Source organism: Jaculus jaculus, chromosome 19 (genome assembly GCF_020740685.1).
Source record: "Jaculus jaculus isolate mJacJac1 chromosome 19, mJacJac1.mat.Y.cur, whole genome shotgun sequence".
In the NCBI taxonomy this organism is placed as follows: Eukaryota; Metazoa; Chordata; class Mammalia; order Rodentia; family Dipodidae; genus Jaculus; species Jaculus jaculus.
The window spans coordinates 60,901,462-60,916,027 of record NC_059120.1 but is presented as its reverse complement, the minus strand read 5'-3'; the positions used below and the strand labels follow the sequence as shown (position 1 = coordinate 60,916,027).

Genomic DNA, 14,566 nt, shown 5'->3' with positions numbered 1-14,566 from the left:
ATTCTCCTGTACCCATTTAGCAATGGTGCTGGGAACACCCACACATCTGAGCAATCACTGGGGGCTGGGAAGACTCATTCTCTGAAAGTACAGAGGGTCTAGTGGTCAACATTCTAAATCAATGTCTCTTAGTTGGTTCCTTAGAACAACAGTCCGGTGAGTTCCTATTGGTCAACATTCTAAGCTAATAAGGAAAAAGAAACCCATCACATTAGCATTCTCTTTTTCTCTTTCTCTTCCTCTCTTGGAATTTTGGAGACAGGATCTCATTCTGTAGCATAGGCTGGCCTGGAACTTGCTACAATCCTCCTGGCCCCAGGTTTCAGAGTAGTGGGACGACAGGTGAGGACCACTATGTCTGACTCCACACTGGCATTCTCACATCATCAGAAACAGACCTATTTGTTACTGTACTCCATCTGACTAAATATGTACTTGTAAAAGGTCACTTCTAAGAAAATTGTAATAAAAAACATTTCATTACTAAAAAAACATTAAAATTATTCAGTTAATTTGTTTAGAAAAAAACATGTATTAATCACCAAAACCGACTTTTATTTTAATAAATAACAGTGGGCTTACCAAGGGGTTAAGTATTTAATGAGGCAGGTTTTATGCATATTGAAAATAAATCTTAAGGTGAAACCAACTACTCAACAACCCACTATGTCCCTAAAATAAAACTGTTAATACTTTAATAAAAATTAAACAAAATTTTCCAAAAGAAATATTCACTCCTTGACCATGCTCATTTATTCAGAGTACCAGCAATTTCAGTTAAGTGCTTCAATCTTTCCTGCAAATCTGAAGCTGTACAGGGAATATACACATTTTCATATGATCGCAATATCGTATCATCTCAGGCTAATATTGTGACTGTAAATGCCTTATAACACAATGTAAAAAAAATTCCATATATTTCCAGCAAACAAAACGAATGTAAATGTTCCAAGGATACCTCCTTTGTTTCCAGGACCAATTTTAGCTGGAATTGAAATGAGCGCGCTGTCAGCTGTCCAGAGATAGCCTCTACCTCTGGCCATCAATGCACAGTGTAAATGTGGTGAATGATCAAATAACCAGTTAAAAACTAATACTGATCCTGAAGACTAATCTAATGAAAGATTTATCATTAGATACGGCAAGAAAATACAGACAAATCTGTACAATCTAACGTCTATAAACAGTAAAATCCAAACAACCAACTTCCTTACAGAAAGTGTCTCACCTATGTAACTATAAATGTTAAGGGTTCTTGCATTTTATAAACACAAGATGGGCTCACTTTGATGATACCAATTTTAAAATTTATAAAAATGTTTAAAAAACTCTTTCCACAAAAGTTTGTACAGTTTAAAGCTATCCACCATCTATAAATCTCAGAAAATGGGGGGAGAAAAAAAAGCCTGTATAAGATCACATGTATAAAACAAGAAATGAAATGTGATTTTATTTAAGGCAACACTGGGCTACTTCACAAATCACCACCTCAGATATTTACACTGCTCCACACCACTAGTTTCTATCACATTGACAAAGGATTTTTCTTTTAAATACCAAGGTTTAAAATCTTCCATGTAATAAAGTCTTTATTCACATTTCCATTATATTTCATGGACTCATAGTAACTACTTCAATTAGAAGGAATGGAAAAAAGAAAATCTGTAGCTTAGGAAACTACTAAATCATCTAATTTCATGTGATTTCCACCTGATAATACAGGATGGCAAATGTACAAAGCAGAATGTTGACATAATGGGTCTACTATGTCAAACAACCTCAAAGTCATCTCATAATTCATGTTCCAGGTAAAAATCAATTAGCTACGGCAGTGCCTAGTTTTAGTTAAAAAAAATCTTAATTTAAAACAATAAAAGAAGTTTTAAAAACTTGATCATTTAGTTAAAATTAAAATTCCCAGTATAAATGTATCATTTAATATTTTAGACTTACAGATTGCTGGTGGCAGCAAACAGCAAATGATTTACAATAATAAATATATACAAAACTCTATCTACAAATGAAGAATACTGTGACATATGAGCAGTGACCTGGTGAAACATACCCATCACACAGATAATGCAGTCCAGTTCATGAAAAGGACAGCTGGGTGACTGATAGAAACTTGGCTTATAACTCAATTATTTACACAACTGAAGTCCCATAGGGATGAATAAAGTTCTACATGACAATGTCATAGGGATAAATAAAGTTCTACATGACAATGTCATGGTTATTTTTTTTTTTCCTTTTTCCTTTTGGGGCTATGTTAATTCATGTCAACAACAACAAAAAAATTAAAACAGCTTCACAATCACAGCATGCTTGATGGCTTCCTAACTACAGCTCACAAATCATCAGTACTGCCCCCTGCCTGTGGCTTTACCTGCACTGACCTCTTTCAAAACAGACCTGTCTGGATCATTTGAACATACTTCAAGTTTTTTCAGACTGACGGTAGGTTTCATTTCCTGAAGCTGCTTCAGGACAAGTTCTGTGCAGTCTTTGAGAGTCTTGTCTAAAACAATTTTTACATTATCACTGCACAGAAGCTGTGAGGGATTGGCAAACTCGACAAAGATTTCACTTTCTCTACAGAAGCACACAGGGTTCCCACTCGGCACGGCACTCTTATCTGTGTGTCTTCGGGAGTTGGAATGGGATCTTTTAGTCCCACTGTTTGGATGGTCTTTGTCACTATTTTTCTTCTGCTTTACAGCAGACTCCTCAAGAAACTTCAGGAATGACACTTCAAATCCCATTGGTTTAAAGGAGCTCCAGTCAAAGGACGCAGGGTGCTCCTCAGAGGTCTGGATAGCCACAGCAGTCTCCTCCTCCTTATGAATGTTATTCACCTCTACTGCTAATTCTGCACCAGCCTTTTCAACTTTCCTTTTTTTATTTTGCAGGACATGTTTTTCTTTATTAACTCTCTTTGAATTATCTGCTTTTTGTCTTTCAGACTGGCAGGGGTTTTTTTCCTGAAATTCATTGTTTACGTTAGAAGTGGTATTAGCTTGGGTCACCATACTTGTGCTATCTTCATTTATTAATTTTGTAATAAATAATTCTGTTAGCTCATCCATCTCATCTTTTTCATTTTTTCCAACTTCCTTCCCTGGAACAGTTGTTCTTGAGTCATCACTTTTCTCAAACACGAGTGTGTCAGACTCTTTTATAGCATTCTGATCACCTTGCTCACAAGTTTCCTTTGCTTGTGAATCACCACACCGTTTGAAGACAATAAGGAGATTCCGGTGTTGTGATGTGAATGCCTTAGATAATTTGTGGCATTTATAATGTCTAATTATGTTGCTTTCACTTGTAACAACTGAAGTACATCCTTTTATCATACACGGGTACTGGGTTACAAATTTGCTTGTACACTCTGACAAGGCATCATTTCTAGCCTTTATAGAATATACATGCTTTCCACGTTTCAGAGAATAGGGTTTATTTTCTTCAATCTGTACAATTTTTGCATTCTTGTTTTCTAAATCACTTTTCTTCTTTCGCTTGGTCTTAGGCACTTTTACTCCTTCCTTCCCTGGACGGCTATGTTTTGCTGTACGATGTTTGGATTTCGACTTTTCTTGGTTTGCCTTACTTGACATATTTTCCTGGCCTGTTAACTTTCTTGGCCGAATCAGATGAGCTTTATGCTTGTCATTATGCTTATTAAAAATGTGCCGGAGGAGATTAGACCGAGTGGCATATATCCGGTCACAACCCTCACAATCACACTTGTATATACCATCTTCATCTGTCCTACCTGTCCTGGCTCCAATCCCATGGTCTGCCTCAAGATGAATCACATAGTTGAGATAGGTTGTAAATGAAGACTTGCATTCCAGCTGGTCGCAAGGAAACTTGCCCACGTCCACAGCAGCAGTCATACTTTCAATTTCCTCAGGAGTCATTTCGTGAAGTTTCATGTAGTGCTGTATTAAGCCAGTGATTGCTTGGAAAATGCGAGAGCAGTCACTCACCTGGCACCTAAACTCCTTCAGGGCGTGCTCACTTTCAGCCTCCTCACTTTCTTTGGCAGCTTCCCCTTCCTCTTCAACTTCTGCAGGAAGTGCGGGCAGGCCTGACTTGTGAACAGCCTGGTAATGAAGGATCAGGTTCTGCTGTATCGTGAAGGCGGCGAAGCATCCCTGGTGGACACAGCGGTAGGGTCGGTAGGGACTGTACCTCGTGGGAAATTCAAAGGCCTGGGGAGCTGGTTTCTTCCGTCCTTTTTCCTCCTTTTCTTTCCTATGCCTCCTACTTTTTCGTCCTTTGGTTTGTGTATTTGTGGGAGAATTTGTGATGTGTTGTTCAGAAGTGACTGTAACTGGTTGTGAAGAACTCTCTGATTTCTCAGGACTTTTTTTTTCTGGAAGATGTTTATCTGGAATCACTGCTACATTACTGAGAGCATTTTCTGTCACTGTTTGTAATTCTGACACAGGCTGGAATTCAGCTTTATCTTCCTCTGTCGTAGAAGGCTCTTTCTTCACCTGAGTAATTCGTGGGGCTGACAAGTTTTCATTCTGAGACTTTCTTCCATATGGCCTTTTTATTTTTAACTTTACCATTTCTTCTGTTGTAAAATGATGTACCAACTGACAATGTGCCCGGAGATTAGAGTTTCTTGTAAATGTTTTTGTACATGTAGGTACTACACATTTAAATGGAGCAAATTTTAACTGATTCTTCTTAATTTCAAGAATCATCTCTGGGCTGTACTGATGGATTTTACCATAGTGCTTAAAGAGGGCATCCTTTGTCATGGCACTGTAGTTGCAGCCTTGGTTCTGACACACGAAAGGTTTACTAACTCTCTCGCTAAGCTGAACATTTGCTATCTCAGAAACTGGCTGTACAACTTTTATACTTGGGACTGATTTAGCAGGAGGAGGAGGAGGAGGTGGTGGTGTCAGTGATGCTGCTGTGTTTATTAGCATGCACTGGGAAGCTGGAGTAGATAGGTCGCTTTCTAATTTTAATTTTTGCAAACCTTCTAATATTTCCTGTATTTGATCCTCCTTGGGTAATATTTCAGCCTGAGTAATGTTACTTTTTGATGGCATATATACTAAAGAGGAAACCTTAGAAGAATCAGGTAGTTTGTGATTTGGTACAGGGTTTACTGAAGGAAGCTGCATGCTGTAATCAATCTGAGCATGCTGTGGCGTTTCACCAGCACCCTGAGATTCACTTTTTACTTGAAGCATTTGAGAATTCATAGCACTTTTAATAATTTCAAGGGTCTTTTCAAAGTTCTGCATAACACTGTCTTCAGAAATCTGCAGATCAGAACTCACAGACCCACATGAGTTCAGGGCCGCCACCTGCGAAGCACCATTTTCAGTTTTCAGTGTTAAAGGGGCTAATGTATGAGATTCAAGACTGGTTTGAAAGTTCTCTTTTACATCAGTCATAAACAACTGATTGTCAATATTATTTAATTTTTGTGTTAGATTTCCCACCGAGCCCTGAGGTTCACAGTTTGGAATGATGTTTGAATGAAGGTTATTAGAAGAGACCTCAATATTCTTTGCTGTAAGTCCCATTGCTGTTAAGTCACTTGGTACCAAGTTTTGGGAAGCATTCGGTGTAAGTAATAGAGGAGCAACTTTCTTTCTTCTTTTAGATGCACTATTTCCCTTTTTATTTACATGACTGGGTCTTGTGCTTTGAGGAGCACTTATAACGGAAGCACGTAAGCTATTACTAGTGAAATCCTGTGATGGTCCAGTGGGGCTCGTGAGAGAATTCGAGCACAAGCCATTTTCAACCGTCTTCAGTAGTAAGTCACTTGCTGGGAAAACAGGCACACTGCTACATTCCTCCATGGCAGAGGATTTGGAGTTGGGGGTTCTATCCTGGCTGGTCAGCAAGGTATTTGGGTGACAAATAGTCTGTAGCAAGGGTGTCACAGTTGGACTTGGCATCACCGTTGAGTTTACTTGTTCGGCATCCGAGACACAACCTGCTGGGACAACCTGAGGAAGCACTTCCGCACTGTCCAATGTACTGGGAATGCCAGCCGTCTCTAGAGCCTGCTTAATGATCTCACTGCCTTCTCCACCAACGCTGGCATTAAAGCTACTCACACCAGATCGGGGAAATGAACTTGGCAAAAATGCTGATGAGTGATTTTCAGTAGCAAGAAGTTGTAGGAATGATGGATCTTTAAAACAAGCTTCTGAACTGAATGTAGACTGGTGTGGCTGCTGCAAATTCACTGCATTTGTGGAAAGAATCATGCTGGCCAGCAGGGAAGGCTGTCCATTATTCTGCAGAAGTTCTTGAGCAATTTCTGCTCCATCCAGTGGTTTGCAGTAAGACCTCTTAGATAAGTGTCCACCCAGTGACCTGGGGTTAGTGAAAGACCTGTAACACCTGCTGCAGATGAACTTCCCGTCTCGGATGATAGCAGGCCACTTAGCCCTCTTGTTGTGCTTGGGTTTCCTCTCCTTCCCATTGGGGCCCCGACCGCGATCTTTCTTGACTTTCTCAGATGCAGACTGTTGGGCACTGGTGCTGCTGAAGTCACCTGTAATGCCCACTTGTGAAGGAAAAGCTGCATTTTCACCACTGCTTTCCTTTAGAAAGGAATAGTTTGTGTTTCTTTCCATCTGTGAGGTATAAGAGCTTACATTACTTTCCAACTGGGAAAAACTAGCGCTCGTTCCACTGTCTGCTGGTGGAGGGAAGAGGGAAGTGCTTTCTGCAGGTACGGGAAGAAAAGGGTCTGAGCTGCTGTTAAGATTCAAAGGCAAAGCTGATTTGGTGAGATCGTCCACTGGTGCAGGCAAAGGTGTGGGAGCTAAGCCCTCCATCTGAGCACAGAACAGACCGCCTTCTGACTCACTTTTATCCTGAGAAGGTGCACTGGGACTTATGCCGCTTTCCACTGAGGGCAACAATGGAGCTGACACACTTGCTAAATGACCTGGAAAAATGGAAGGCGAGACATGCCGCAACTGAGCTGAACAAGCAGGGTTCCCACTGGCTTTGGTCTGTGGTGTAAAAAAAGCATTATTAGGGCTGCTCACTTGTGTTGGAAAAAAATAAACAAACTTTTCATTATTTGGTGTACCTAAGTTGTTAGATTTCTGACCTTTTTTAGCTTTGCGCTGCATTTTGAAAGCAGCGTATTGGTCAGGATGTGCTGTCTTCATGTGCTTCCCAATGCTCTGTGAAGAGTTGTAGGTTCGAGTACATCCCTCAACCTGGCAGCTGAACTTCTGAGCTGGCACTTTTGGAGGCACTGACGGAGTTCCTAATGAATCACTTAGGTTGGGCTGTGGTGGAACAAATGCAACACTTTCTAATGTCTTAAGAGGTAAATCATAGAGGCTGGGGGACACTTCTGCATCACCCCCACACTCACACCTGGAAGCTGGCGAATGGCTCTGAGCTCCCACTTCATCCTGCACAGGAAATGTCATCAGACTGTTCACTCGTCTTTCTAAGTCTTGTGGATTAAACTCACCTATCTTGAGGGTTTCTGTATTGACTAAAGATTTCTGAGCAATTTGGGCTTCACTAAAGCAACTGTGTTCTTTTCTCTCTTGGAAACCTGGATGACACAAATCACTACCAGCACCTTCAGCTGGTTTATGTAAATGTGTGACTGGTGACTCTCCAGAGCCTTTCACAGTTAAGCTTTCTTGCCTCCCAAAGTTATTCTCAATCCCTTGGTTGAGAGACACTTTGATGGACACAGCCACTTCATTGGCCTGAAGAACAGCAGCAGCAGGGCTTTCCAAACCATCTGACAGTGGTCCATCAGCTTGCCTGACTTCAGAGGCAGGGACCTGGTCATGATTAGTTGCAGCTGACTCTGTTTGGCTTTTATTCCCATCATCATTTCTACCTCCTGGTAAGTTACTTTCAACAGTATTTTCTGTAGGAAGTGCTGTTATCTCATGCCCAGCATTTTCCTGCATGTTCGCGCTCCCACTGCCCCCAACAGCAAGCTGGTCTTCTGGAGGGGCACTATGATCCTCCAGGTGTTTTTCCAGCTCACTGTGACAACGGTAAACCTTACCACACCCTGCAAACCTGCATGTGTAGGTGTTGTAATGCTGAGCTTCATGGTCATACAGTAAGTAAGCTTCGGAAAAAATTCTGCCACATTTAGGAAACATGCACTTTGCTCTGAAGACCTGATGTTCCTTTCGGTGGGTTAAAAGCTCTGCGTAACTATTAAACCCAGCCTTACACTTTATCTGTATGCAGATATATGGTTTACTGCCACAGTGCATCTGTAAATGGTCGCTCAGATGAGTGACGCTCACAAAATGCCGTCTGCAGTACTGGCAGATGACCTTTTTGCTTTGCATTTCAAGAAAGCGTTTTGCATCTTCGTTATCCTTATGTGCCTTTACATGAGCAATTAAATTTTTAAAGTATTTAAAGCCCTTTTTACAAAAAGTTACAGGGCAATTGAATTCATTCACAGGCAATGGCTTTGGGACTGGGATCACCTCTGGCTCATAGGGTTTATCTTTGTCGTCATTATCATCATCTGAGCCATCATTGTCATTAAACACTATGAAGTCTGTTGAATACAGACTGTTCTTTTTTATAGGCCGCTGTTCTTGTTTCATCACAGAGTTAGTTTTTTGATTCTCATGGGTGGTTGAGACCTTTGGAGGTCGGCCCAGTCTTCTTAATGGTTTCATAGCTGCTAGTCTCTCTTTACTCGATTGCTTAACATGTAGTGTAACGTGCGGGACAAATGTTTCTTTAGAATTAAAATTCTTTGCACATATAGGGCAACTGTAGATCCCATCCTTGTAATGTTTCTGAGCATGTCGCACTATTCTGTGTCCAAGGAATTCTTTGTCACATAGCACACAGTACTGCATGTAGGCTTGCCAATTTCTAAACCTGGCAGATATGAATCCCCTCTCTCTCAACTCTTTTATCTCCTTCTTCTTCTGCTTTTCATCGCCAGTGTCTTTAAGAAGACTAGGGTTGGCACTGACTCCCCCAGGAAGTCCGCTCACCGAAGTCTCTTCCTGGAAGTTGACTGCTTTCTCATATACTTCACTGTCATTTAGTTCATCGATTGAAGACACGATGGAGGCTTCTTCTCCCATCAGTGCAAGACACTGTCGTTTCAAGGTCTTCCAATCCCAGAATTCCGGATCAAAGGGCCACTGAGTTTTCAAAACAAGTAAAAGTTCACAACGTAGAGAATTTGGGATAGGAAGATTCTCTTCATCATACTTCTGGTCTGGCTGGTTGTACAGTATTTCCACAGCATAATATGCATCTACTGTAGGCTCAATGAGAAATTCACTCAGTTGACAAGCACGTTTAACTTCCAGATCATCAGGCAGCAAACAGGAAATGGTCTTGCAAATTGATATTTTCACTTCTGTATTTTCTGTAGATTCTAGGCGAAGAGCTTTGACGCACAGTTCTATGCAGGTAGCAAGTCCAGCCCCTTCAGTCTGAAAAACAAACAGGAAATATTAACAGTCTACGCTTAGCCCACACAGATTTGGTTTTGAATTTGAGATGCGCTTTCCTTAAATATTACAGTATCAGCTGGGTGTGGTGGTGCATGCCTTTAATCCCAGCACTCCACAAGCAGAGATAGGAGGATCGCTGTGCATTTGTGGTCACCCTGAGAATACATAGTGAATTCCAGGTCAGGCTGAGCTAGAGTGAGACTCTACCTCAACCGACCCCCCCAATCAAAATATTACAATATCAATGCAGGAAAAGATATTTCTTCTAAAGTACTATAACCTAACATAAAAACAAACTAGAACAAAACATAAAAAAAAACCCTCAAGTGCTGAAGTTTAGTAAAAATGTCTGGCACAAATGATCACTCAACAGCTATGCATAAATCTTCTCAATTTTGTACTTGCAAACCTTCTAAAATATAGTCCTCTTAATTCCATTACAAAACAGAGTGTCCTCAGACTCTAACTGGTCAGTAATGAAAGAATTTTACTTCTAGAAAAATAGTATTTTTGATCTTTTAATAGTGGGGCTTCTAGCTCTGTCATAAACCAAAATGCCAAATCATCTAATAAGGATACGTAACCAACAAACAGAATTTAAAAAGTAACTTCCTAATTCTTAGTAGATAGCAGTTATGAGCCACTTGAAAGGTACATGGAATGGAGAGATGATGTTTGCAGTGGCTAGAGGCTCTGGCGCACCCATTCTCTCTCAAATAAATAAAATAAGAACTGATGGTTTACTCATTTGTATCTTTCCATTCAATTTAGCACTTTTTTTTAACCTGTTCTAGCCTTCCATGTGCTGAGATGTAAGTTGTGTCATCACCACCCTACCTTCAGCAAAGCTTTAGCTACGAAATCCTGACTGACAAGATGTCATCGCTGAGCAGCTCCACATGGGCTTTGATGGGCACACGCGGGTACACTCAGCCCACTGACACTGCATGGGGACTTCTGAACTAATACTGTTAGGCATACTAGACACCACACCTATATGAGGCAGACCTATGGCTGAGGAAAGGTCTTCCTCCTCAGAGTCCAGCTTGGCAGTTATATAAAGTTCATCCATCAGTGGGTTATTTTCTTAGTCTACTTTTCAATGAAGTTATGGTACAAGATCCAGCTTTGAGTGTGTCTTTGTGTATTTTTATGTGTATGCGGTTGAGGGGAGGACCTCATATCTACCTTCCAAACATGAGAGGGTTCAAGACTCCCTAGGTTTTTTTTTTTTTTTTTTTTTTTGTGCTTGTTTTTTTCCGAGGTAGGGTTTCACTCTAGCCCAGGCTGATCTGGAATTCGCTCTGTATTATCAGGATGGCCTCGAACTCGCAGCAATCCTCCTACTCCTGCTTCCTGAGTGCTAGTATTAAAGGCATGCACCACCACACCTGGCTTAAGACTCCCTAGTTTTTGTCTTTCTTTTTAGACAGAGTTTTATGTATTCTGGGCTGGACTATGTAGCCAAGGATGACCTTGAACTTCTGACCCATCTGCCTCAACCTCCTCCAGAATGCTGGGATCACAAGCATTTGCGACCACACTGGGCTTATTCCTACATTCTTCTCTCCAATTTATCTAGTTCTCCATTCCTCTTGACACATTCTACATTTCCAAAGAGCCAGATTATCAAACTAGTACAGTATCGACTAGCAAAATTAAAGAACAAACTCCGTTCTATTTTGAAGTCAAGGTATTTTTGCCCTCATATTATACAGGTCTTGTGCAGGTAGCAACAGCCACTATGAGGTCATACATGCAACTGCCCAAAACTCAAAATCTTTTAAGCAATAATTTATATAATTTAAATTAAGAAAATATATCTTGACTATCCTTACCTCTGAATTAATAACTTTAATCAGGAAGAAAATGTGATATACTGTCTTCGTTAACAAAGAGAGCTGACGGCACCTCTCCAGGTACACTTGCACAGATGGTTCCACCCTTTGCTGTAATTTACTCCAAAACAGAGTGAGTTCCCTTAAAAAAAAAAAAAGTATAAAATATAAGTTTGAACAGTGTCAGTCCAGCCATCAAATTTGAATTCAAGATGACATTGGATTCTAGCCTGGGCAAGTGGAATTAAGCTTAAATGCAAGATGAACTTGATCTTAGACTCCTAAAGAGCAGATAAAACTAGAACACAAGTCATCATTTTATTAACCAACATTTTAAAATCCCAAAGTAGCACTATCTTTCACTAGAAAGTTATCTAACACTTAAGCCAAATTGTTTTGTTATTTTTTTGAAGCTTAGGCCTCTTGAGTGCTGCAATGAAAGATATACACCACCATGCCTGACTTAACTAACTTCTGTGACTGGTAACTTTAGCCACACTTGAACTTTCACCCATGTAAGTGCAAAATGCACAATGGCATAATCATTTCTTTAGGTTTATTTTGAGGCAGGATCTCTTTTGAGCCTAGGCTGATCTGGAACTCACTCTGGCCCAGGCTGGCCTTAAACTCAGTGATTCTTCTATCTCAACCTCCCAAGTGCTGGGATTAAAGGCGGGCACCACCACACCTGGCTCAGCATGATTTCTAAAATCACATTTCTCTAGGATTCAGTGTGTGCCTCAGTGATACAATACTTGCCTAGCACACCTTTTCTATTGCTCAAAATACATGTGCGCATACACACACACACACATTCTTTTTTCTCTTTCTCTCACTCCCCCTCCCCCAGAAAGGATGTACCTTCTAAATTGACATCAGCCTAAAACCTTATCATTATTTTTTGTTCTTTTTTGAAAAAAAATTTACTTGAGAGATAAAAAGAGAGAATGAATGGGTGTTCCAAGGCCTCTAGCCACTGCAAACAAACTCTAGATGCATGTGCTACCTTGTACATCTGGCTTACGTGGATCCTGGGGAATCGAAACTGGGTCTTTTGGCTTTGTAGGAAAGTGCCTTAACCTGCAAATCAGAACCCACATAAGCCAGATGCACAGTGTGCACGCATCAAGAGTTAGTTTGCAGTCACTAGAGGACCTGGTGTGCCCATTCTCTCTACCTGCCTCTTTCTCCTAAATAAATAAATTTAAAACAATTTAAAAAAAAATTTGAAATGGGCTGGGGGATGTACATGGTAGAGTGCTTGCCTGGCAAGCATGCAACCCAGCATTTGGGAGATGGAAGCAGGAGAATCAGGAACTCGAGGCCAGCCCGTGCTACATGAGATCTTGACCCAACCAATCCCAAAACCAATACAAATGCACAAAACCTCCACATTCTTCGTCTTTCCAACATTCCCAAAGTGTTCTCTTTAACTCAGGCTCTGCTAATAATTCGTTTTCAGTTCCTAAGAACACTGCCCTTGCCCATGACTTGTATACTATATTGTTACCTCTATGTTGAGGATATCAAGATCTGTTTGTAAAGTTTTGAATGCTTTCACCTCTCTCCTTGATAGCCTTCTCCAGCCTTACTTCACCTGAAGCCTCACTCTTGAGAAAGCTAAATGTTTCATTTGTCAGCAGGCCACATACAGTCTGACTGGTCCCGTAAGACTGTATGTCCTACTGAAATGTACTACTGTAGCTGCCTCAGTTTATGTAAGTATGTCTTCTGATATTTACACAATGACAGAAACACCTCTAATCACACACACACACTTTCTCAGACTGTATCCTGTCATTAAACAATGTGTAACTATCTGAAAGGAATGACTGCCATGCTTCCCAATTCGCCATCTTCCTAAATTAGTGAATCCTTATCACTGATGGAAATGGCCTCAGCTTTTTCACTACCCTCTAAATTTTTTTTCATCAGATGCCACAGACACAAAAGAAGCCCTTATAAGTTCCTAGTTGGGCCATTTGTTGGCTGTCTAGTAGAGATTCTACCTCAGCTCTGAACTTCCTTCTCCCATCTGTCCTCTCTAATCAATTCTCAACTGTGTATCTTAAAGGGTTTCTTTTCTTACGTGGGTCCTGGGGATTTGAACCTGGATCCTTTGGCTTTGTAGGCAAGTGCCTTAACTGCTAAGCCAGCTCTCCAGCCCTTAAAATGTTTCTTTCTTTTTCTTTTTCGAGGTAGGGTCTCACTTTGGTCCAGGCTGACCTAGAACTAACTATGTAGTCTTAGAGTGGCCTTGAACTCACAGTGATCCTCCTACCTCTGCCTCCCGAGCGCTGGGATTAAAGGCGAGTGCCACCACACCCGGCTTAAAGTGTTTCTTAAATGTGACTTCTCTGTTCCTCTTCAAGAGCCGACAACAGGTTCCCTTTTGCATACCATATAAATTTACTTTGATGCCTTTTGTAAACCATGTACTGCACACTGATTTCTTACTTATCACTGATTTCCATGCTATATTATATCTACAAAATTTACTTCTTGATAAACACATCTTAGTTATTGTCCCATAATTTTCTACCTACCTTTTATACTAATTTCCTTCATATTACATATGTAATTTTCCTTAATAACAAAAAACAACTGCTCAGAAAAGCTTGGTAACTATAACCTTTAATTTCTTTGATTACACAGCCATTTATTTTCCTTGTCTGTTCTATATTCATTTGTTTGCCATGTACTATTCAAATGTCAGAATGTTGTAAGTCAAATGTTCTTTAAAGGCCACAATACTCTTGACTGACAATATAAATTGTTAATTCCTGGCTAACATACCACTAACACTGTTAGCTCAATTAAGTAAATGGGCATCAACATTAATTGTAACCTCCAAAAGGATTATATATAACAAAGTTTGCTCACTGGGGAATATACCATACAAGAATGCATGCACTAAAGGAGACCATTACCATCACAGAAGGTAGCAATATGAAATGATCTCCACAGGTAGGAAACAAAGTACACTTCTACATATGATAGCAGCTAGTTAAGTAACTGAAAGGGCATAACATGCAGCAGAAATAAACATATACATTGAATCACAAGTTATTTACACAGATAAAAAACTTTATGGTGACATTTGGTAAAATTAAACTTTCATTCATCTTCCAACATTTAAAAACTTGCTGAGCAGATGGTCACTACTCATATTTGCTAAGGAACTGTCTGTTTTTTAAAGTTAAAATATGAATTACTTGATAATCAGTTTGCACAGAATATAGTATCTAA

General features: G+C 40.3%; 1 protein-coding gene across 2 annotated transcripts in view; it reads right to left on the bottom strand.

Annotated features, from left to right (window-relative positions):
- Nucleotides 1–578: 578 nt before the first annotated feature.
- Znf292 (zinc finger protein 292) overlaps nt 579–14,566 on the bottom strand; it is an 80,400-nt gene continuing 66,412 nt past the window's right edge. Inside the window, exons 7-8 of one of the 2 annotated variants that reach the window (XM_045137903.1) lie at nt 11,318–11,459; nt 579–9,458 (exon numbers count right to left, since the gene is read on the bottom strand). In XM_045137903.1, the coding sequence (XP_044993838.1) occupies nt 2,358–9,458; nt 11,318–11,459 (7,243 nt within the window). In that variant the 3' untranslated portion in view covers nt 579–2,357. The remainder of the gene's footprint in view (nt 9,459–11,317; nt 11,460–14,566) is intronic. The other variant, XM_045137904.1, reaches the window with a different exon arrangement.